Genomic DNA, 22684 nt, shown 5'->3' on the forward strand with positions numbered 1-22684 from the left:
AAAATACCGTACTGCCTAATCTTTCCGGTCTTTCTTGTGACTAACACAGACATTTAGGTCAATACATTTTATTTTGCATTACAAACATCACGAGTCATAGAGTTCCTGTTGCAAGACATACTGTACTTCATTTTGTAGGCATCATCATCCCAAACAAGTCAAGAGCATAACATGTAAAAGAAATTCTCACACTGAAACACTTGACAAAAAAAAAAAGCACATTCTTGAAGCAAAAATCTGAAGGATGTCACAAGCCAAATACGTAAATGCACAGCAGTTTTCTATTTTAGCATGTCTTTTTATCTTATACAGATTTTTTTGTGACTGTATAGTTTGCAGCAACATTAGGTAGTCTATAAAATGCATATGACTGGATTTTAGGCTTTGGTATAGTTTCAGAAGCTTGTGTTGGAATAAATGACGTGACTGAATTTTGATGTCAGCCTTCCAACTCAATTTTGCAAGGTTGCATTCTGCGCAATATTTATATTTAAGGTCATACGCATGGTCAGCTTTGCAAAGAATGGTAAACACAAAACCAATACAAAGTACATTAAGACATATCTTAACACATGCTGTGGACATACTTTAAAAATACAAATTTGCTAGATAAATGCTTTATTTCATAGAGGGGATTTGGGCTTTTCAATTCCTGGTTTTAGGTCCAATCTATACACTTCAAAGCCCTTCATGACGTACACAATTTAGGTTAAGGGCACCAAAATGCAAAGTGAATGACATGTTAATTAGTACCAAATATTGTGTTGAAAAGCCAAGACCAAAGGGAATGGCAGTGTGTGGCCTGGGGTTGAGCAAAATGGTGGGGGACAAATTTGTTAGAATACGAAAGATCACTAGAAAGGAGTGATTTTTAGACGGGGCAGGTGCATAATTGTTCAGAATAGTCATCACTTCACAACATGTTTTCAAGCATGCAAACCAAGTCAATTCTGAAGAAAAACACCAAATGTGTACTCCCCATACTAGCCATAACACCAACCAATAAAATACATAATTTCATTTCCCGATGGAACGGTATAAATACAAGTAGTCCCTTTCAAATATGTTACGCAATCGCAAAAACACAGGGGCTAGTACTGAAATGGAGCTATTAAGACACTTTAAAAAAAAAAAACATGGTAGATAGTGCTTCTTGCAGTCAAGATGTGCATGGATTGTATTTTTACCATGTTTAAGTCATGCCACCTTATCTGCACCCTGGAGGACTTTCTTCTTGTACCATAGCTGGGATGCATCTAGAGAGGTAGATGGTATTTGGGCTACGGTCTGTTAGTGCATTATGTCCTACCCTGATGTCTACCAGCCAATCCAACTACACACAGGTAAAAGAAGCAAGCAGTTCTAACAGCATGACGACGTGATCCTACATAGCGATGATGCAGTGCTGAAAGAGGGTGAGTGTGGTGTCTGGCTAGGCTCCTCAAACATCAACAGTGCAGAGAGGCTCACTTCCTGGCTGGGCAGATTCCATGATGGTCATCTTGGGTTTCTTCCTCGTTTCCGCCTATATTAATACAAACATGATACTATAAATCTTGCTGTCAATACTGTGGGTACTTTTCTGATCATCGAATAATGTCTGTACTCTTCTTGGTAATGGGACCAGAATGAGGAATGACACACTACAGCAACAGAAGCCCTTTCACACAAGCGTATCAGTACAATTTGCAAATAAGCCATAAAAGTAGGCAGCATTCATCCGCCTGTCTTTTCACAAAAAAAGGTTGCGCACTTTCAGACAAAGGAGAGTGAATACTGCATTAGAATATTTACATGCAGTGAATATAATGCCATGTTTTGGGGTTTTATAACAAAGAGCCCAAGATAAATCATTTGAAAACTTTTTCCACCCATTGTGAGCTACAACCTGTAAAACGCAATGGAAAAATCAAACCTTTTTGAGAGAGGAAGTAAACAATTACAAACTTCACACCCTTATGGCTGTTATGCACTATCCCCTAATGTCACACACCTCACCACTGCCCTACAAGTCATATACTGTATTCCGTCTAACATACTTTTCTGCCACTCCAGGTTTCCTCATGCAGTACCACAGTTCCTCTGTGGGTACTCCGTCATAAGGGGGGTTTACATAGAGACTAGCATTCAAATTAGAATCTGGTTAGAAGCCCAAACCAAATAAAAATGCTCAATAAGGCCTCAATCGTAATAAACAGACCGAATCTGAATGGAATTTCATACAGTTTCACAGGGCTGCAATATTCCTTTTGCCAAACCAATCAGAAGTAAATTTTCATCATGTAAACCACGAATCATAATGGTGCAGTGCTGGGCTCTCTATGCGCATGCTCCGTCTTGACGTAAATGTGTGGTGACGCCATCGCTATGTACGTAAATGTGGCGCCTTCCAACCAGAGCGCGTATGCGACGGAGATCTTGTTTTTAACTACTAACTAAGAAAAGTGTAAAAACAATCTCAACTACTATGAGATAGACAACTAACCATCTTAAAATTACATGACATTTACGTCGATGTGCGAATGTCACACGGCTGTTCCGGTTAAATGTAGTGCACATGTATACACCCGATTGAAATAGATCTTGTCAACTCCACAGCCACCAAGACGCTTCCACAATTCCACATGTACAATATGTCATTAGGACCAACTGCCTTTCCATTTTTCATCTTCTTTCTAACTTCTCCCTTCCCAAAAACCACTGCTTCCTGGTCCACAACAATCAAATCAAACTATTTATACAGCACTTTTCATACACATATGCGTTTCAAAGTGCTTTACATAGTTAAAATCAATCCCCACTCCCCCACACAAATATATACAGTATATGCGCGCGCACACACAGTTAAAAAAGAAAGAAAATAACAACGCCATGACCTATGGCTGGGTGCAGAGAAACCAAGTGGGAAACGCCATCTCAGGGAGCCGTCCGCACCAACAGCAGACACCTGTAGTAGTGGTGTACAGAGAGCCACAAATGGCCACTGAGGACCCAATCAACAATCATCTCTTCTCTTCTTTCTGTGTCATTTCAACTTCAACTTCTCATAGTATTCTTTCCATCTATCAACACACTACTACTGGCACCAGTCGACACATTTCCATCTCCATCCTGAATCACCCGAACCTGCTACACATCTCTCCCATCTCTAGCGCTCTCTGTCTGGTCAACCTTGGATAGATCCTTCTGTCCAATCTGATATACAAGTCATCAAATGCGTATTGTTTGGCTTTTGCCACATCTCCCTGTATTAATTTCTCATCTTGTCTTTCACTTTATGCTCTCCTGCACTTCCTGTTCCATCACAGAGTCACCTTCTCCCCTTTCCTACAACATGACACGCCAAGTACTCTCCTGCTTGTCGCTCAGATCACCAATTAAACGGTTTACATTACAGTTCACATTGAATGTGGACAAAGTTCAGAAATTATTTAAAAAAATAAAATAAATAAATAAATAAAAAACCTGGCATGAAGATGCCCTGATGATGATTTAAGCTACAGTCCCCTCCAAAAGTATTGGAGCGGCATGGTATTTAAATCTAGATGTGTTAAACTACTTAGGACAGAGCACCTTTTGTTTGAAGCCACCCGCTTTTCAAAAAGTATTGGAACAGTCATTATTAAATTAACTTCAAGTGAATAACATTTAATATTTGGTGGCATAACCCTTACTTGCAATAAGTGCATCAAGCCTGCGACCCACTGACTTCACCAGAATGTTGCATTTTTCATTTGAAATGATTTTCCAGGCCTTGACCGCAGCCTCTTTCTTGTTTGTCTCTGGGGGTTTCTCCCTTCAGTCTCCTCTTCAGGAGGTAAAATGCATGCTCTATTGGGTTAAGGTCTGGTGAATGACTTATGCACCTGTCCCATCTAAGACCTTCCACTTTTCCCCCCTGATGAAGTCCTTTGTTGCACTTGCAATATAATTTGGGTCATTGTCTTGTTGCATGATGAAGCTTCTCCCAATTAGTTTGTATGCATTTTTCTGTAAATTGCCAGACAAAGTGGTTTTGTACACTTGAGAATTCATTCTGGAGCATCATCAACAAAGAATCACAAGCCTGTTCCAGAAGCAGCCATGGAAGCCCAAGCCATGACATGACCATGCTTCACAGATGAGCTTGTGTGTTTTGGATCATAAGCAGGTCCTTTTTTTCTCCAATTCATCTTAACAGCAACACCTGAGCAACTAGAAACACCCATCAGCCACATGTTCCAATACTTTTGCTCGCTTGGAAAGTGGGTGGGTTCACACAAAAGGTGCTCTGTCCTGAGTTGTTTAACACATCTAGATGTAAATATCATGAAACAAAAGCTGGAATTCTAAACTTTTGTCTCATATTCATCTTTTGATCTGAAAGCCAAATGTCTTCAGTATACAAAGGAATTGACCTTGCCGTTCCAAAAACTTTGGGAGGGGACTGTACATTACTGACTGTGCCTTATATTATGTATTTGTAGTTGAACTACTTACCCTTTGTGCGGCCAGTTTCCTCATCTCTTCTTGCAATTTGTTCAAAATATGAAGGTTTGGTTTGTTCTTTTTAGCAAACTGCTGCAGCTCGATCACACTCTTGTCTGAGCTCTCCTATATTATAAAAAGGTACATCCAAGTGAGACACATACGGAGCAACCTCATCCTGTAATTTGATGTACGTAGTGGATAGCCACATGAAACTGTCATGACCACAAAACAAATTGTGACAATGCTCTGAAAAACTATGGATTCAATCAGAACTTATTGAAAACTGAAACCTACCTTCTTGACCATTTTATTACTCTCTCGGCCATACATTCGCAGCAGTGAGCCCCAGTTCTTCACATGAGGATGAAGCATCTGCAAGATCTTCTGAGATGCTAACTGTTTGCCAACCCTCTTGTTTTTGCCTGGGTGCAGTGCCAAAAGAAAATTAATGCACTGTCGAGTCAGAGGGTGTCGATTCAAGTTTCATACTCATCTGACTCAGTGCACATTTGGCAGCAATTTACATTTAACATACCACTAAAATGAGATATTGATCTTAAAACAATCCATGTATACAGTCGCTGCACTCAAAATTTGGAGGAAAGGCAACCACTTACACCAACCACGCACAGTATGCTTCCCACAAGTCATCACATATTCACTCTTCTGATTCTTCCCTGGTATCACCTCAAATTTTATGCTAGTGTCTCCCATCCCATGATTTCTGCAGGAAGTTAAGAGAATAGTTAGTACCACAGAAATAAAATTGCATGCCAAGCTCATGTTGGCGCAAAATAGCTCAACGAAGATGGCAGATTTGTCCTAAAAGGTCAATCTTTATTGATATTCCTTCTGATTTCACTCTGTTGTGTAATTACTTGATTTTACCCCATAATATGTTACCATTGCTTTCTATAGCTAAACCTCTGATGGCACTGCTTGTGTGGGTGCTATATTACCTTTTAAGGCACTCATGAAGTATCTGATACGGTGAAAGAAGCCCCGCTTTGTTGGTCAGCTCATACACTCTCGAATCTTCTATACTGATATGATTAAAATACTGTGTGGGGCAGAACACTCAACGTTACTGCTGCTGTCATTTCTGATTAGAGACATTCTCCTTTACACAGCTGTTGATACACATGATGCTTATTCATCCAATACTGCTCCTGAGGAAGAAGTGAAAGTACCTCAAGTTCATCTGCCTCAACAGGCTTTTCCTCAGAGGTCTGCTTCACAAAGTCAGGGATCAGGATTTCCAGTGTGGCTCTTGCTGCGGAATACATAAAACTGTCAGCGTAAACTAACCGAAGCAGTATGTAATCCCACTACAGTGACACCACTTTGTATGGTGTTGTGATATGCACCATCCTACAAAGTGTTGAGTGAACATTTTACCAGCTTTATTCTTGGCAAGTTTTTTACTACTTGCTGTCCCTGTGCCGTAGGTGACGCCGTCTATGATGACAGACGCGCCAAAGGGTTCACTTGGGTTCTCTGAAAAAAGATGGCTCAATGACTGACAAAGCTTTTAACTTCAACTCAAATGTGACAGGCGGCTTTAAAATTCTTTTCAAGGCAAAACTTACCACATTCGAAGAAGTTGTAAACAGGCCGAACCTTTAGGACACGCTGCATATATTCATGCAAGATGCAAACTTCAGACTTCCCATTGGGATTGATGACAAATTCTGATGAATATAAAATAAGTGAATAAGATAACGATTTCTTTCATTGGTGTAAGTCTAAAACAGAATTGACAGTTATGTTTTCATTTTTCTATTCTGGGGCTATTGGTTGACACTTAGAATAGCACGTTATATTCCATTTAGGGCGGAGAGGCAACAAGAAAGTTTACCATAAATAATGGTGAAATACAACATCTAAGTCAAAAACATTAATTCAAATATTCAACATGTATAATATACTGTATTCTACCTTTCTTAGTCGGGGCATCTTGGACTGACAGTGTAATGAGTTTCTGGTTTGCAGGCAGGATTGGCCTCTCTGATTCAGCCTGTTTCCTCTTCATGTCTCTGTTAAACTGCCGTCGCTCCGCCCACGTGCGGAATTTCTTCACCGTCACTTGTTCAAAATCAAAGCACTTTTCCAGGTATAGGCGAAAGTCTTCAAGTTCTGTCAAGTATGTATGCCATTAGCGCTGTGGTTAATTAAATACCTGCTCGAAAAAAAAGCTCTTACTCAAATACCATGTCTACCACATTCCCTCACATTACTTTAATTAGATGCTAACTTGAAATTGATCCTGCACAAACATAAATCAGCCTGAGCCAGAGTCTTGCAGTGAAAATATCTTACCAATGGACTCATCCTTGCACACCTCCACTTTGGCCCTGACTTGTCCTAGGGCTCCTTGAGCAATGTCGCATGCTTGGGCCTCTTTACCAGGCTGACTGTGGTTGGTAATGCCCTCACCCTCTAGGTCACCGTTAGCAGGACTGGAGGCGGGCACATTATCGTGCACCTCAGCTGTGTTCTCGGAGTTCGCTACATGGTCGTCACCATTTGCCTCCACTCTGGGCTTAACAGGGGACTCCTCTGCTTGAGGATCCACATTGCCATTCAGTTCCTTCTCATCATGTTCCTTCATCTTCTTATAGTGTAAGCAGGGAATGCTGCTGGTTGGAGGATCGTGTTTCTAGATCACAGTGGCAGACCAAGGGTTTGAAGACAAATAGGGTAAAGAGCACTTCAAATACCTAATACCCTCGTTAATAATTGCTAGTGTTAATATAGATGCTGGTTAGCACGTGTGCCTCACAGTTCTGAGGACCCGGCTTCAAATCCGGCCTCGCCTGTGTGGAGTTTGCATGTTCTCCACGTGCCTGCGTGGGTTTTCGCCAGGTACTCCTGTTTCCTCCCACATCCCCAAAACATGCATTGAGGGTTAATTGAAGACTAAATTGCCCGTGTGAATGTGAGCGCGAATATTTGTTTGTTTATATATGCCCTGCGATTGGCTGGCGACCAGTTAAGGGTGTACCCCGCCTCTTGCCTGAAGATAGCAGGTATAGGCTCCAGCACGCCTGTGACCCTAGTGAAGATAAGCGGTACGGAAAATGGATGGAATATACAGTGGATACGGAAAGTTTTCAGACCCCCTTACATTTTCACTCTTTGTTGTATTGCAGCCATTTGAATACTTTCCGTACCCACTGTAGATGGCCACGACTGGATAAAACCTACAAACTTACAATGGGAGACAACCACTCTACTGCTATTCACCATCAATTATTACAGTCTTTCAACAATAGGACGATAGTGTGCTGATTCTTACCCGTATGCTGCCAGTTCCAAGGAAGTAGGGTCTGGACCAAGTTACTACTCTAGTTTCTCTGTGCAGATAGACTGGAATGCCCGAGTTGTGGAATGTCATGATCCATCCATCAGGAAGTGGCTCAGTGGGTGGACGTCCCCGACCTAGTATGTTAAAGTGGAGACACACACACACAAAGTAAAAGTAAAGTGATTCTGGACTATGTAAGGGTGCAGACTGCAGAGCATATGCAAAGATGCCAAGTGTTCCAATTTCTGGTTGCGGATTGGCTGGCGACCAGTTCAGGGTGTACCCCGCCTCTTGCCCGAAGATGGCTGGCGTAGGCTACAGCATGCCCGCGACCCTCGTAAGGATAAGCGGTTCCGGAAATGAATTAATGAATGACTATATGGTTGTAGTGGCTCAAAAGTGGTTTTCCCAAGGGAAGAGGATTAGGAGCCTTCACTATAAGAACTGGCCCATTTCATAATAAGAGCAAGTAAATCAAAAACAAAAGCTATACCTGTTCAAATAAAGTGCTGAACTTAAGAAAAATAAAGTTTGAGTTTCCCCTTTTCTGTTTGGCATCTTGACACAACAGTTAAGTCTCACACAATTTTACAAAGTTTAACAAATCAACCATTTTAGAGGTTATGTTTGTTTAAAACCTTTGTTTTGGTTCATAATGGCGTTTCACATATTATATGCACTTTTTATAAGAGCACTCAATGGGAAATTCCCACTTAGGTTCATGGCTGTGGATTTATGAGCGTAGACCAGCTGACTAGGAATAAGTATAATAATTGTATGACTAAAAGTTTTAGAAGGGTTCAATCCGTTCAAATTAAAATGAAGTAACTTCGAGAGAGAAAAATTTCACCTACTGGACTCAAACTTACAGATCATCAGATTGGCGATATGTCACACAGTGACGACACTGAGCAACAACCACAATATGTACCATTATGGTTGCGTAACGTTAGACTGTCCTTGTCACCGCTTAAAAATGAATAAATAAAATAAAAAGCCACACATTCGAGGGTATTCCGAATTAAAAGAGACACTCCGCAGCCTTCAGCGCTAATGTTATGTTAGTAAAGTAGACTAACATTAAGCTCACCGATTTGCGCTTCAGCTTCGTCTCTCGGGTCCCGTGACGCGGCGGCATACTCGGCGGAGAGAAAAGTCTGTGTTACAACTAACGGATGCTCACCTTGCATTTCACCATGAAAAGCGACGGCACTTTCGCCACTTGTCCTTTTTCTCTCTCTCATCTCAATTTGGCCTGGCATTTTGCAACCACTGTCTTGGCGCTTCACTTCTGCGTTCACGTATCGGTGACGTAAGCGCGTTGTGTCATCTACGCCACTGCTGTCTTCCGTCTTCATGACTGTCTCCGTGGCAAACCTGATTTGCAGTTTTGCTTATCAATGTGTTTTCTCATGCGCAAAAATTCTGAATGGATTGTGGATGCCTGGGCTAAGGTATCGGCTTTAACTGTTTTCCGTCATTGCTGAACAGGCTCCCGGCAACGAGACTGACTCAGACAATGACGAGAGGGAACCCGGCATGTTTAATGGAGAACTTGCACAGCTGTGTAATAATACGGTGCGCCTTATGTACGTGTTAAATACAGAAATAGACCGCGCAACTGAGACTGCGCCTTTTAATACGGTGCACCTTATGGTCGCGAAAATACGGTATTCTAATCAGTCAGGTCAAACTAACATTACATGACAGGAATAATGGGTGCTAACTTACTGTAATTAAATTACTTACTTTTTTATTAAATTACTTCAACTACACCGAAACGTAAGAGCATGATTCGACAGAACGGCGGCATGTTTACGTCCAAGCGTTCGTGGTACAACTAGCTTGCTAGGCTACATAACATTTTATTGCCTGCTTGTGAGCCGTATCGTATTATAAGTACGTGAACATACCTCAAGCAAGCCTTAAACGAACGTCCTCTCCTGTCCTGAGCACCGGTGACCACCAACACACGTTTTTCCCCATTTTGTTCTTATAATACAGTCAGGTCGCTCCACTCTTGTTGTCATCGCCACGGTAACGAGTGTATCCGGTCGCATTTGAGTTGACAAGATAAAGCCCAATGATCATAAAAAAATGGGATGCGGTGGTATCGGCATACAAGATTTTATTGCAGTAGTCTGACAGTGCAATCGTGAAAGAGCAAATTTGTCTTGTAGTCTGATCTGACCTTGGCATCACATTCTCTCTTAATAGTATAGTTTGATTATGTATCCTGTATTATATTGTCTTGTAGATGTATTTTACTGCTTTTTTACATCATGGCCAGGGGACTACAGATGAAAACTAGCCTTCTGGCTAATTCTGGATTTTTTAACCATGTGTACTTCATGTGTTTTATGAAATTGCATTGTCCCCTTTCAAAAATAAACTGAACTGAACATCAACACATTACCGAATGATGTGTGATTGGTTGAAAAAATTAACTACTTCTCTTCTCGTGCCTTGTTATACAGTGTAGAATGTAAGTACTGTAGGCACGGGCCGCAAAAAAAATGGATGGCAGGCCGCAAATGGCCCTGCGCTGTAGTTTGGTTATATTATTATTAGATAATATGTTATTATTGCACACATGTAATTTGTGAAAACAAAGCATGTTAAAAATATCAGAGTTGTTCAGTCTTTCTGGTGACGCGTTTCTTTTGGCCGAGACACAAATGTTCCTGACAAAATTTTCAGAATGTTCCCGCGAGGTGATGATAAGGGGTTGGCATTAAAGGCTGACACGGGAGTGAGTTTTGACTCCAACTCCCACATTCCCTGCCAATCGCGAGCTAAAATCCCATCATGGTTTCCACTCCCAGTGACTTTGTTGTCATAGTTCCCGCTCCCTGTGACTTTCGCTCCCACTCCTGCCCAATCCCGTGATTAATCGTGTAATTTACTCCCATCCCTCAAGACCCAGGGGAAATCCCGAAAAAATGCCAGCCTCTAGTTGGCATCTCTGCATGTCACCCACAAAGTCGACACATGTAGTTGATACTTTATGTTTTTGTATGATACAATTAAAATCATTTAACAGTGCACAAAAAAAAATAAAAATATTTGCCACTTACTTTTCAAGACAGTTTTAATTTTGGTCATCATGGGTTGAACACCTCCTTCTCCATCTGACCGATGATCGCTGTCACCATCATATTTGTCCTCTGCTGGACGCATCTTTTTTGGGACCGGCATGCCCTCCTCTAGCAGAGCGTCAACGTCATTGTCAAATTCCTCCTGAAAGAGTTAGAGATTGGTCAAGAGATTCAGGATGAGAATAATACCCAAACAATTCAGACATGACACAAAGTGCTGGTTGATGGCATATGTACAAATTTCCACAATTAAATCTTGATTTCAAGAAGAAATTGATTGATGATGAATGACTTATTCAAAATTTTACATTTCCTGACTCAATTTGAGTGTTAAATTAAATGGTTCGCTTGTCTTTCTATCGGTTTAAAAGAACATTTGTGCCAAAAGGGTGAACATTTAATTAAGGAATCTAGCCACCCTCTTCTTTTATCCATTGACAATTTTCTCTGTACTCGCATTTATTAGCTTACATTGACAACAAGCTTTGTTGCCCAAGCTTTCATTTAGAACTGTGTTCCCCAACCTTCTTTGCCCCGCGGACCGGTTAGGAGTCGGCATTTTTCTCACGGACCGGCTGTCGTGACGCGCGCACACACACACACACACACACACACACACACACACGCGCTTGCCTAGCTTCTGCTTCCTCCTTCGCCGTTCGTGGTGCGTCCACTGTGGGCGCGATGCAAAAGTGGGGGTCGGAGCTCCTCAATGAGAGTAGTCTTTTAACTCCGTAAAATTAGTTCTGCCCGTGTCGAGCAGCAACCTACGACTATCTGTATCAGAGCGGACTTGGTGCGTGAGATTTAACTGTTGTGATAAACCCGTATGTTAAGTAGGACTCCTGATATAGTGTTGTTTCGTTCAAAAGAACAAATATTTTCAGTAAACGTAATGAACTGAGTTAGTTTATGAAATTATTTCGTTTTTTGAGCTCTCCCGCCGTTAGCCAGCCCTTTTGGACCGGAAACAGAAGCGTTCGAGTCGGCCGGGACCGGAAAGGGAAGCGTTCTGTGCAGTCTCTACGTGTCAATTGAGACGCGCAGCTGGTGCGGCGGAGAAGATCCAGTCAATTGTCAAAATGAAACACAATGACACGCGAATTGCAATACAACAGAAATTATATAAATTGGTCATTCTTTCTCTGCAGCCTGGTAATAAACGCCTCACGGCCCTGTACCGGTCCGGTGGTTGGGAACGACTGATTTAGAATAATAAATTACAGCTCTGGCACTGCCCACAGAATGACCTCTTCAATCAACAGTAGTAAGCTGGCAATGCAAAGCACCAGATAATGGCGTGGCAGCATACTATGAAGGTATAGGCCAAATACTGTAAATGCTGTGTTCTGCTTGTCTATAAAAGCACAGACCAAAGCAGAATCACAGAACCTTCCAATTTAACAAGTTGTAGCAGTTTAGTTTTTGAGAGTTTGACCATTGATGGAAATGGAACACTAGAGATTTAAGGGGAATCATGAGGAACAGTCAAGGTTTAAGGGGCATCTCTCCTGCGAGTCACATCTCCATCTTTGAGCTTTTGGTTAAAATGGCATTATGTTAAAATGGGATGACACTGCATACGCCATTACAATGCTACTGATTAAGTGTTGCCATAATTTTAAAAAGGAGACGCGAGCGTTAGTAGGAACACATACCTTGAAATGACGGCATTACACATACATTTTATGGTAGAGTTAAGGAACGACAAGACATTTTGACAATGGTAAGAGGAAAGACCTACCTCATAAGCCATGGACTCATCGTCTGCTTGCTCCTGCTGAACTATGACCTCGGACTTAAAACCGCCACTTTCTTCATCTTCATTATCCACGAAATTTTCATAGATGTCATCCAACTCATCCAGGACGGCATACTCTACTTTGTTCTCAAGGTCTACCTCAGCCTCCTCAACACTACCTGCTCCATGTGCTGTTCTTGAACTATCTTCGGCTGCCCACTGATCACTTGAGGAGAAAGCCAACTCACCATTCACATTGTCTAAACAATCATCGCTGCCTCTCTCTTGCCCTTCACCTGTATACAAAACCTTCCTGTCTTTGCTACAGCTGCTTTCAGTGAAGCTAACACGAACCTTAACATCCCTGAGCAGCTTGAGATCTGGTAGGAACTTGGTTACAGGGGGAGCGTGACGAGCTGTTCTGGGGCACAGTGGGTTGGTGTGACTGGCCTCATTTGAGGGCTGGCTACAGAAAACAATTGTGCCAGTGCTGAGGGGCTGCTGTGGTTTGGCTTCCCCATCCTCTAGGGTGCATATGTATCCATCACCACCAGAGCTAACGTCCATTACCTCTGCGTCACTGGACGTTTGCAGGGGAGGTGGTGGAGGTGCTCTGCCCTCATCTTGGCCAAAATCATTAGGTGGCTCCAAAGGGAGAGGTGGAAGAATGTCATCTATTTCCATTTTTATTAATTTAGAATTAAAACTTATGAATTAACTTAAATCTACCCTGTTTATTTGTCCTTATCTAAAAGCAGAATGCATGCAGAGGCACATTCCAGAATATAACACGTATCAGAGATGGATATGCTAAGCTGACTACATTGTTCTTTTCATTAATGTAGACAGCTTTCAGAATCACTGTCTCAATTATTGGAAATCACAATGCATTCAGCCTAATGTGGGATCAAGACAATGATCACCATTCTCCTGCGGATTCCTCTGGCAGCTAGGAAAAAGAATTAACAGCGAGAGCATAATCAGCAAACATATGTGCACGGTCACCGTCCATGTTATAATACCTAGCTACGAAAAGTAGTTATGAGTCAATTACTATAACGATTATACAAGCCATATACTATTAAATGTAGTATACGGTGTACCCAGACCGACTACATAAGATCAGCAGGGCCCCGCTAGCATTAGCATCAATGCTAACTGGCGAGCAGCGAGCTACCGAAGCCCACATACTCTAATCATATGATTACCTAAGCCTTTCATGCTTACGTGAGCTTGCGTGAATACTCACCAATACATATAATTTAACAGCCTCGTCAGATCCTATATACCTATTACACGTGTCTTTATTCACCTACATTTATTCGTAGCCCCGCCATCTTGAAGAAGTGCACAAATGCACTTCAAAACGGGCTCCGCCTCGCAGTGCCGGCTCGTTGGTGATTGGTTAGTGACGTTGTCAGTCAAACGCCGCCACTCCTAGTCTCTCCCCATCATAATGAAGGACTAACCTATAGTAAGAATGAAACACATTTTGCTCTGCCTTTTAAATACGACAATTAAATTCCCTTTTTTCAAACAATATCAAAATTGGTATTGGGCAGCACTAATACATATAAAATAGCATCAGGTTAGACATGAAGATTCAGATTAAAAAGCATGATTATTCGGAGATGTGCCTTGGAAGCACGCTCACAATAAGGCCACTCTAAATATCCAGTGTATCTCAGAAAAATGTTCATTGGATATCAACCTTTAACTTTTATTTTTAAGAAGTGCAAATAGCATCTAAGTACCTGGCATGGCCACCACTGATCAACTCAATGTGAAGACCTGTTCCAAGGCAAAGTGTGGTCATTCAATTACTGGATTATTATTATTATATTATTATTATTATTATTATGATAGTGGATATGATGGCATTCGTACAGTGCTTTCAGGACATGGGCTGTAAAGATTTCAGTGAACTTCAGAAATGTTATCTGCAGATGATAATTGCTATGCGTCCTGATGAATGTCAAATCATCTATATTGTTGGAGATAGATATGACATCAACCCAGAGAGTCGCTTGAAGCAGGAGGAACGTAGTCGTCGAGAAAAATAAACTAAATTCTTAAAAGACCTTCATTCCACAGCCTCACCTACCCCTGCCAAAATGGAAGAATTTCAATGGAAAGAGGGGAAAACAAGACAAACCTTTTCAAATTTCTTCTAGACAGATGGTCCAAAGCAAAGAATCATATCCCTGAAGGAATTCAGACTATTGTCGGGGTTTCACGGAAACCACAGTGAGCTGTTACAGTGAGTGGTCCAGGAACTATCATCCGCATCAAGAGGAAGCATACACTCTTATTTTCGCTCATGCGGCCTACATGGTTAATGAACAGAAAACTGGTCAAATAATAATTGATGCAAGACAGAGACAGATATAGTGATAATGGGCATTTTCCATGTTCATCGTTTAGATGATAGTTGCAGGGACTCTGGCTTCACAAACGCACATTAGCATCAGATCTCCTGCGATGCCATTTCCACATATCTAGAGGAAACATTTCCTAATCAAAATATAACTGGAGTAATCGTGGCAGCATACATCCTGACAGGTTGCGACAGTTAGCTACCCTTTCCGTATTGCAACGCGCTCTGAAGCGGCACTGCGAAGCACAGATGACCTTGGTCCAGTGGCAGCCTTCGGTGAAGATAATATGGATGTCGATCAATCTGAAACCATATGTGATATTCTGGTCATTATTTTAAGAGTTATAACAAGCATTCAAGTTGTTTATGTAGTAAACCCCAGAAACATAGAAATTTGTCCATTTGGGCTAATTCTGTGAAAATCTCATTTTTGTCATAAGGGGTTAATGCATAATCTACAACATAAATATAAAGTTTATAACTTGTAAAAACGTCCTTGTTATTGCCTTTACATTTGGCATTTCTTCCCCCCCCCCCAACCCTTCTAGCTCCTCTCCTCTTGATGCCAGAACAAAATATTATGCGTGCAGGTAACCCAGATTTTCACCAGCCCTCAAAATTGGTGACCTTTGACCTCTAATGACATCATCAACGATGTCATGATAATTTGCATATCAATAATTAGCATGGAACGATACCTTTCTATTGATACCAAATACTTGTGGTTTTATTCATTTCAAGTCCCCTACCCCAATATTTCTGCAAATATTTCTCAGAGGTGAAACTTTTGGCCTTAGCATCAATTCGCAAGACGATTGGAAGGGCTAACAATTTTTTTTCAGTGCAGAATCACTATACCTACTCAAAAATACCTCAAACAAAAGTGTATCATGAATGGCCACCTCCTTCACAATCTGGGGTCGTTGGCTCCCCGACTATAAGCGTGTGGAAGTACCGTATTTATATTTGTTGTAGTCATGAAACCGAAACGAATATGTACACTAGATGGCAGTATGCCCTTGAGTAGGTATTTAAAACCAATTGCACTGAAGATGGTTAAGATTGAAACATTCAGATGTCTGTAAAGATTTTTGACATTTTCTTCATTTAAAGGCAAAATCATATTTTCCCTACTCTTCACTCCACGTGTTTTCATGGGCTCCTACCGGTACATCTCATTAAAATAGAATACAGTATGTACAAGTCCATTTATTTCAGTACTCATACATTACGAGCTGTGGGTCATGACCGAAAGAACAAGATGCCGGATACAAGCGGCCGAAATGAGTTTCCGGGCTTTCCCTTCGAGATAGGGTGAGAAGCTCAGTCATCCAGGAAGATCTCAGAGTAGAGCCGCTGGTCCTCCACATTGAGAGGAGCCAAATGAAGTGGCTGGGGCATCTGATTCAGATGCCTCCCGGACGCCTCCCTGGTGAGGTGTTCCGGGTACGTCCCACCGGGAGGAGACCCCGGGGACGACCCAGGAGACGCTGGAGAGACTACGTCTCTCAGCTGGCCTGGGAACGCCTCGGGATACCCCCCGGAAGAGCTGGATGAAGTGGCTGGGGAGAGGGAAGTCTGGGCATCCCTGCTCAAGCTACTGCCCCTGCGACACGACCTCGGATAAGCGGTAGAAAATGGATGGATGGCTAGTTTCTTGATCGTTTGTTACATAATATTCTGGTTTCTAGAGATGGTGAATTTGGGGTTTTCTTTTTTCTGTAACCGATCAATCGATTGTCTATTTACCTAAATCATGAAATAGCTCACTCAGTAAGTGTGTGGGGAGTATCTCTATTAGTTTCACTTCTTGAATTGAACTACCTAACAAAATTAAGCTTTTGACACTATTCTCATTTATTGTACCTGTAAATAAAGAATTTATTTTTCAAAAATGTTGCAGAAATTGAGGACACTGAACTAAATGAAACTCACAACAGAACATGATTGCTACTGTCTGCAATACAATTAAGTTTTATTCCCTGCATTTTACATGGATCATACCCCTCCCCAAAGTAAACGCATGGCTGATGTAAAGTGAATCAATAGCTATAGAGTTGCAAAGAAAAGACATATGCTAAGCTGCCTTTCTTTAACTTTCAACAGATGTATTAAACGCCAATAACAATTGACAAATCATAATACGAGGTGTGTTTAAAAGAAAAATGCAGTTACATCCAACGGTTATACAACTGCTTAATTGATGCTGTTGTCAGCAGTTGATGCCACAACATATTTGCAGAATTTAAAAAGTTGAATCAAAAAACAATGTCTTTGGCAATCCTTTAAATAATTTTCAGAGATCATTTACAGCTTAATAATAATAATTAAAAAACGAAATAGCCATGCTGGTAGATGCTGCTGAGTTGCTATGGTGACAGGGGGCTCAGACACTAAATGATTATTTGGTGATGATAAAGCAAGAAGCAGTTGGGCTCTGAGGCACAAAATGAAGTTTCCTACATAACTTCTTCATGTGTGCAGCTTGAATCGGAAAGAACTGGTACACCAGTTGTTTGTGTCACAATTAAGCATGGTGCGCTCTGTGAAGGTCACGTTCCCCTCCGCATCAATCAGGATAATTGTATTGGTCCTGAAAGAACAAACAATATAAAAATGCAAACACAGCTAAGACAGGAACAGGGTACATGTTTTTCAGTTAATTTGTGGTGTGTCAGGGACTGAGCCTGCACCTGAGCCCAAGCCAGGGGGATTCTTTGTTGATATCTGGGGTTAGTCAGCCGAGTAACCAACCTTGTGCCATAATCAGGAGTGCGAACACACACGGCTGACACAGCCTGGATCATGGACTTGCAGTAACCTTCACCTTGGCTCTCTTGAGCGGGATCAGGTGAATTCCTGTTCAACAGACACATGATGCAGATTCTTGGGTGTGACTGACATATTTCTTATAAATAGACGAAATTTTTTTCATCTCAATGTTTCGGCATTATGTACAACCCCAACATGATTTGCAAAATCATTGTATTCTGTTTTTATTTATGTTTAACACAATGTCCCAACTTCTTTGGAATTTGGGTTGTACAACTCATGACTCCAACCTCACCTACAAAATGTGGACAGAAGTATTGGAATAAGTTCCAATAATGATTACAGGAAAGGAGAAGAGAGGCAACTATAACAGCTTCCATAAGATGTGATATAAGATTTTGAAGTGTGTATGTAGGAACTTTGTATTAATTTATAACTGTTTTAGAAGTACAAATTATTTGACAGTGGACACAATGTAAAAATTGCAGACTGGTATGTGTGAAAATGTTATTGCTTGAAAGAAAAGAAAAAAATAGCAATGCAAAAGCTTTCAAGACACAACCTAAGTCCTCATATTTATAACTCCCCTCATGTGCCTTGATTATGTATTTGTAGTCTGTTTAGTACAGTTCATTACATAGTAATCTAAGGCTGATAAAGCAACCAACTTTATATGATCCCTGCACACATTTAGATACATCTACCGTTAAAACACTTCATTTGAATACAGTTTAAATGATTGTGTTTACTTGATCGTGGTGTGCTGTGATTTGTGAATGTATGGTTTTCACGTACATCTCTTCATTATTAAGCACACCCAGCAGTTCTTGCACCAGTCCATCACAGGACAATGACTGGTTGTTTACAATGCTGGTGAAGTGCCGCTTGCCTCTCAGCAGTTTCTTCCACGGGGTGTCCAGAAGCGAATTACTCAAGCTGTAGATTCCTGTACAAAGGCACATACAAAATATGCAACAAAATAAGTAAATTGGATACATCATTGAGATCAGGTTTAAAAAGAATACAGGCAGAGGGGAAGGTAAAAGTGAAAACAGTTTCTGCAACCATTAAAAAAAAACATACACCAAAACAGACCTGCTTTGAGATGCATGGGTTCTGTGCTGCCTCTGTTTCCATAGTAACACACATGATCTTGCTTGGCTCTACATCGGACATCATAAAATAGAAAATTAAAAATTATGCATCTTAATGACAGAGTTGCTGATGTCATGAATGTGTGCTGTGAGAAACAGAGAATGGTTTCAGATGTTTTCCAACAACTATAAAGACAGGAAGATTATGTTAAAGGAGCCACTTGATTGGAAAATGAATTTTTTTTGTGAAAGGCAGTATCTGTTGTGTGCTTTATGCTGTAAATGTATTAATGACTGAATTTCTGGGTAAATTAAAACACGAAGCTAGAGAAGTAAGCGCAATATAAATTTTAGTCTAATTCAAGATACAAATTACAACTGCAGACAAAATTGGGTGCCTTAAACCACTTATTTAGTATTGGAATGCAATGGTATAGTTCTTGAGAACATATTTTGTCCTAGTGGATGTTGGACAACTAGAGAAGGAATAACAGATGCCCAAATCATTTGATTGTGAAATTATTTTTTTTTTTAACATCAGTTTGGTTACAGATCAACTACTGGACTCAGTCAAAATGAAATGTGGTGCAACACTACCTCAACATTAAAATGTGAAGACAAAATCAGAATATGTGGGTGTTAATATATGTAAAATAAATTTTAAAGGCCCAGCTAAAAGACAAAAAGAACAACAGGCCATAATATACGGCAACAATTAACTTACAATTATCTCTCTACCATTCCATCTTGCTACACACACACATACACACACACACGCACACACACAGCGGCTGAAATAAGTATTTAACATCACCATTTTTCTCAAATAGATTTCTAAACGTGCTATTAACCTGAACATTTCACCAGATGTTGGGAACAATCCAAGTTATCCATAAATGGAAAGAAAATACAACAAATAAACTCAGAAATTAAGTTGTGTGTAATACTGTGAAATGACACAGGGAAAAAGTATTGAACAAGGCAACTGGTATTTCTTTAACACTACAAAACCCTTTATTTGCAATGACAGCTTAAAGACGCCTCCTGTATGGAGAAACTAGTCGCATGCATTGCTCTATTGTGATTTTGCCCCATTCCTCCACACAAGCAGTCTTTAAATCTTGAAGGTTCCGTGGGCGTCTTTTATGGACCTTTAGTTTCAGTTTCCTTGGCAGTATGTTTTGCATCATGATCTTGCTGAAATGTCCACGCTCGTTTAATTTTCATCATTCTCGTAGATGGCAGAAGATTTTTGTCAAGAATGTCTTGATACATTTTCCCATTCATCCTTCCTTCAATAATTTGAAATTTACCTGTACCATTTGCTGAAAAGCAGCCCCACACCATCATTTTCCCACTTCCGAACTTCACTGTCGGTATGGTGTTTTTAGGGTGATTTGCAGTGCCATTTCTCCTCTAAACGTGGTGTGGATTATGACATCCAAACAGTTCAATTCTGCTCTCATCCGACCAGACTATATTCTCCCAGTATTTAACTGGCTTTACCAAATGTTCAGCAAACTTTAAACGAGCTTTAACATGCTTTATTTTCAGCAATGGGTCTTGCGTGGTGAGCGTGCATACAGGCCATGGCGGCGGAGAGCATTACTCACTGTTTTTCTTGTGACAACAGTACCTGCTAATTACAGGTCTTTTTAAAGCTCTCCACAGGTGCTCCATGGCTCTCTTCTGATTATTCTTTCCACTCCTGCGTCAGAAATCTTGCATGGAGCACCTGATCGAGGCAAATTTATGGTGGTATGATTGGCTTTCCACTTTTATTTCCACGTATTATGGCCCGAACCGTGCTCAATAGAAAGTTCAGACGCTTAGATATGCGCCTGTAACCAATGCCATTGTTATGTTTTGCAACAATTAGTTTGTGATGACCTTTAGACAGCTATTTGCTCTTACCAATTATGAGATGTGTCTTGACTCACACCTTGTCAATGAGACCTTTTTGTAGGCCATCAATTAGGACTGAACCATCTGATATTCATTTGCACTGATAAAGGGCTGGATTGCTGTTTGATTATCGATTTTAGGTTGTAGTCTTGGCTTTCCATCCTTTTTGCACCTCGCTTTCTTCATGTGTTCAATACTTTTTCCTTGTGTCATTTCACATATTTACACACAACTTGATTTCTGAGCTTATTCTTTCTTTCTATGTATGGATTACTTGGGTTGTACTCAACATCTGGTGAAATCTTCAGGTCAATAGTACCTTTAGAAGTATATTTAGTGAGTACTTATTTCAGCCACTGTGTGTGTGTGTGTTAATTATATATATATATATATATATAAATCTAGAAACAACCAACCCATGCCAAAAATGAGACAATTCGGCTTACAAAACTCGTAAGAACTGTCTTGCAAAAGGACATATTTAGGCTTTGACAAGTGAACAGCAGGGGGTCAAAGCCAGCGAGCAGAGGCACAGGGAATGTGCAGGGAAGAGCAGAAAAAAAGGCTTTTACTGATCTCTGAGAGCTAAGTAATCAGCATGGTAGCTGGGAGACCTCTAATGAAGAGTCCTCACGACAGAAGCAGGAAAGCAGTTTCCAAAATCGCTATGTGGGGTGTACTTTCCTTGGGTTAGGCATCATTTATACCAGACCAGTAGCGTGACATCGTAAGCACGTATAGATCATGGAAAGATCATGGATAATTGTTAGATAAATTGTAGAAGTTATCATTTATTTGCTTAGCTTGCATTAGTATAATGGACAATTTTAGATGTCTCGCCTTCAAAAAGAAGACTCAGCATCATCCGATGGAAGGGCGCCTGGACCAAGGACGTGATCGGATGTGGTCGGGTCGTGACAGGTGTTGGTTCAATATTATGTGTTGTGTCTTATTGTTTAGAATACTATGTCTGGGAAAAACCCTCTTATTATCAAATATTTTGTGTTGTGTCTTATTGCTTAGAACATTATGATTTGTAAATCCCTCCTATTTCAAATAAAAGCAGGAGCGAGGGGGGGGATTGTTTAGAGCGTGTTGAGAGGCTGTGATCTGAACAATCTCCCATACGCCCTCCTCATGAGAAAAAGAAACCAGCGTCTTCATTCCTTTTGTGTCTATTTTTTATAATGTTGGGTAAGATAAATCCAACATTAAATTGGTCCTTCGAGCCGGATGTCAACACACCCGAGGATTCCAGTTGTGGAGCCGACTTCCAGTTAAGAGACCGTGGCCACGGCAAGTAAGACCCTTTTACGGGACTGGTCTTCGTCCTCCTCAACTGGGATCTGAAGGTTGACGACAATCCACAGGATTGAAGACGAGTGGTGAGTTAAATTTTAAAAAAATTTTTGGGGAAAAAAGGATTAAAGAGTGAGTGAATTGCGCGACGAAGAAGTCTGCGGCAGAACAAACCTTGTGTAATACTAGTCACTGGCAAGTGGTCAAGATGGACAACGGTATCCGATAAAATCCGTGGGGACGGCGGGGTCCTGTACGTACTTAAATTCCGTATTTCTGTGTTTCTGTGTTTCCGTGTTTTCGTGTGTTTATAAAAACGTTATTAATATCGTGTGTATGTGTAAAAGTATGAATGTATAAGACGGGATTGTAAATGACAACTGAGTTTGGAAGCAAAGGCAAGAATTCTCCGCCCCAATTAGGGTAGAAGCTTGAGAATTACCAAAACTCAGACATTTATTGTCACCCTGTCATTTTTGAATAAAGTCAGTATTTAGGTCACTCTAGGTGCAAATGAACTGACTTCCAAATTCACAAAAATGGGAATAAATAACAGTAAACAGGATCAAAAAATAGACCTAACGTGTAAAGATTGGAAATATGTTCAACTTCAAAACCATT

The 22684-nt window shown here is 40.8% G+C and overlaps 2 protein-coding genes across 5 annotated transcripts in view; both read right to left on the bottom strand.

The window, feature by feature from the left end:
• Positions 1-52: 52 nt before the first annotated feature.
• On the bottom strand, positions 53-14084 carry dgcr8 (DGCR8 microprocessor complex subunit). 2 transcript variants are annotated; one of them, XM_061766545.1, is made up of 14 exons: positions 13933-14084; positions 12620-13565; positions 10855-11017; positions 7769-7911; positions 6790-7129; positions 6409-6606; positions 6060-6161; positions 5869-5967; positions 5661-5743; positions 5430-5530; positions 5088-5194; positions 4765-4892; positions 4480-4593; positions 53-1525 (listed from the first exon to the last, which is right to left on the bottom strand). In XM_061766545.1, exons 2-14 carry the CDS (start codon positions 13298-13300, stop codon positions 1442-1444), a joined length of 2343 nt encoding a protein of 780 aa, XP_061622529.1. In that variant the 5' UTR covers positions 13301-13565; positions 13933-14084; the 3' UTR covers positions 53-1441. The 2 variants fall into 2 exon arrangements, with proteins under 2 accessions (XP_061622529.1, XP_061622528.1); XM_061766544.1 differs by having other exon boundaries at positions 13866-14013.
• A 2860-nt stretch (positions 14085-16944) lies between these two features.
• Positions 16945-22684, bottom strand: part of tango2 (transport and golgi organization 2 homolog (Drosophila)) — a 51889-nt gene continuing 46149 nt past the window's right edge. For all 3 annotated transcript variants that reach the window (XM_061766559.1, XM_061766560.1, XM_061766561.1), the window contains 4 exons: positions 18861-18928; positions 18561-18711; positions 17748-17852; positions 16945-17586 (listed from right to left, as the gene is read on the bottom strand). In XM_061766559.1, coding sequence (XP_061622543.1) covers positions 17466-17586; positions 17748-17852; positions 18561-18711; positions 18861-18928 — 445 coding nt within the window. In that variant the 3' untranslated portion in view covers positions 16945-17465. The remainder of the gene's footprint in view (positions 17587-17747; positions 17853-18560; positions 18712-18860; positions 18929-22684) is intronic.

This window comes from Phyllopteryx taeniolatus, chromosome 3, assembly GCF_024500385.1.
Source record: "Phyllopteryx taeniolatus isolate TA_2022b chromosome 3, UOR_Ptae_1.2, whole genome shotgun sequence".
Lineage (NCBI taxonomy): Eukaryota > Metazoa > Chordata > Actinopteri > Syngnathiformes > Syngnathidae > Phyllopteryx > Phyllopteryx taeniolatus.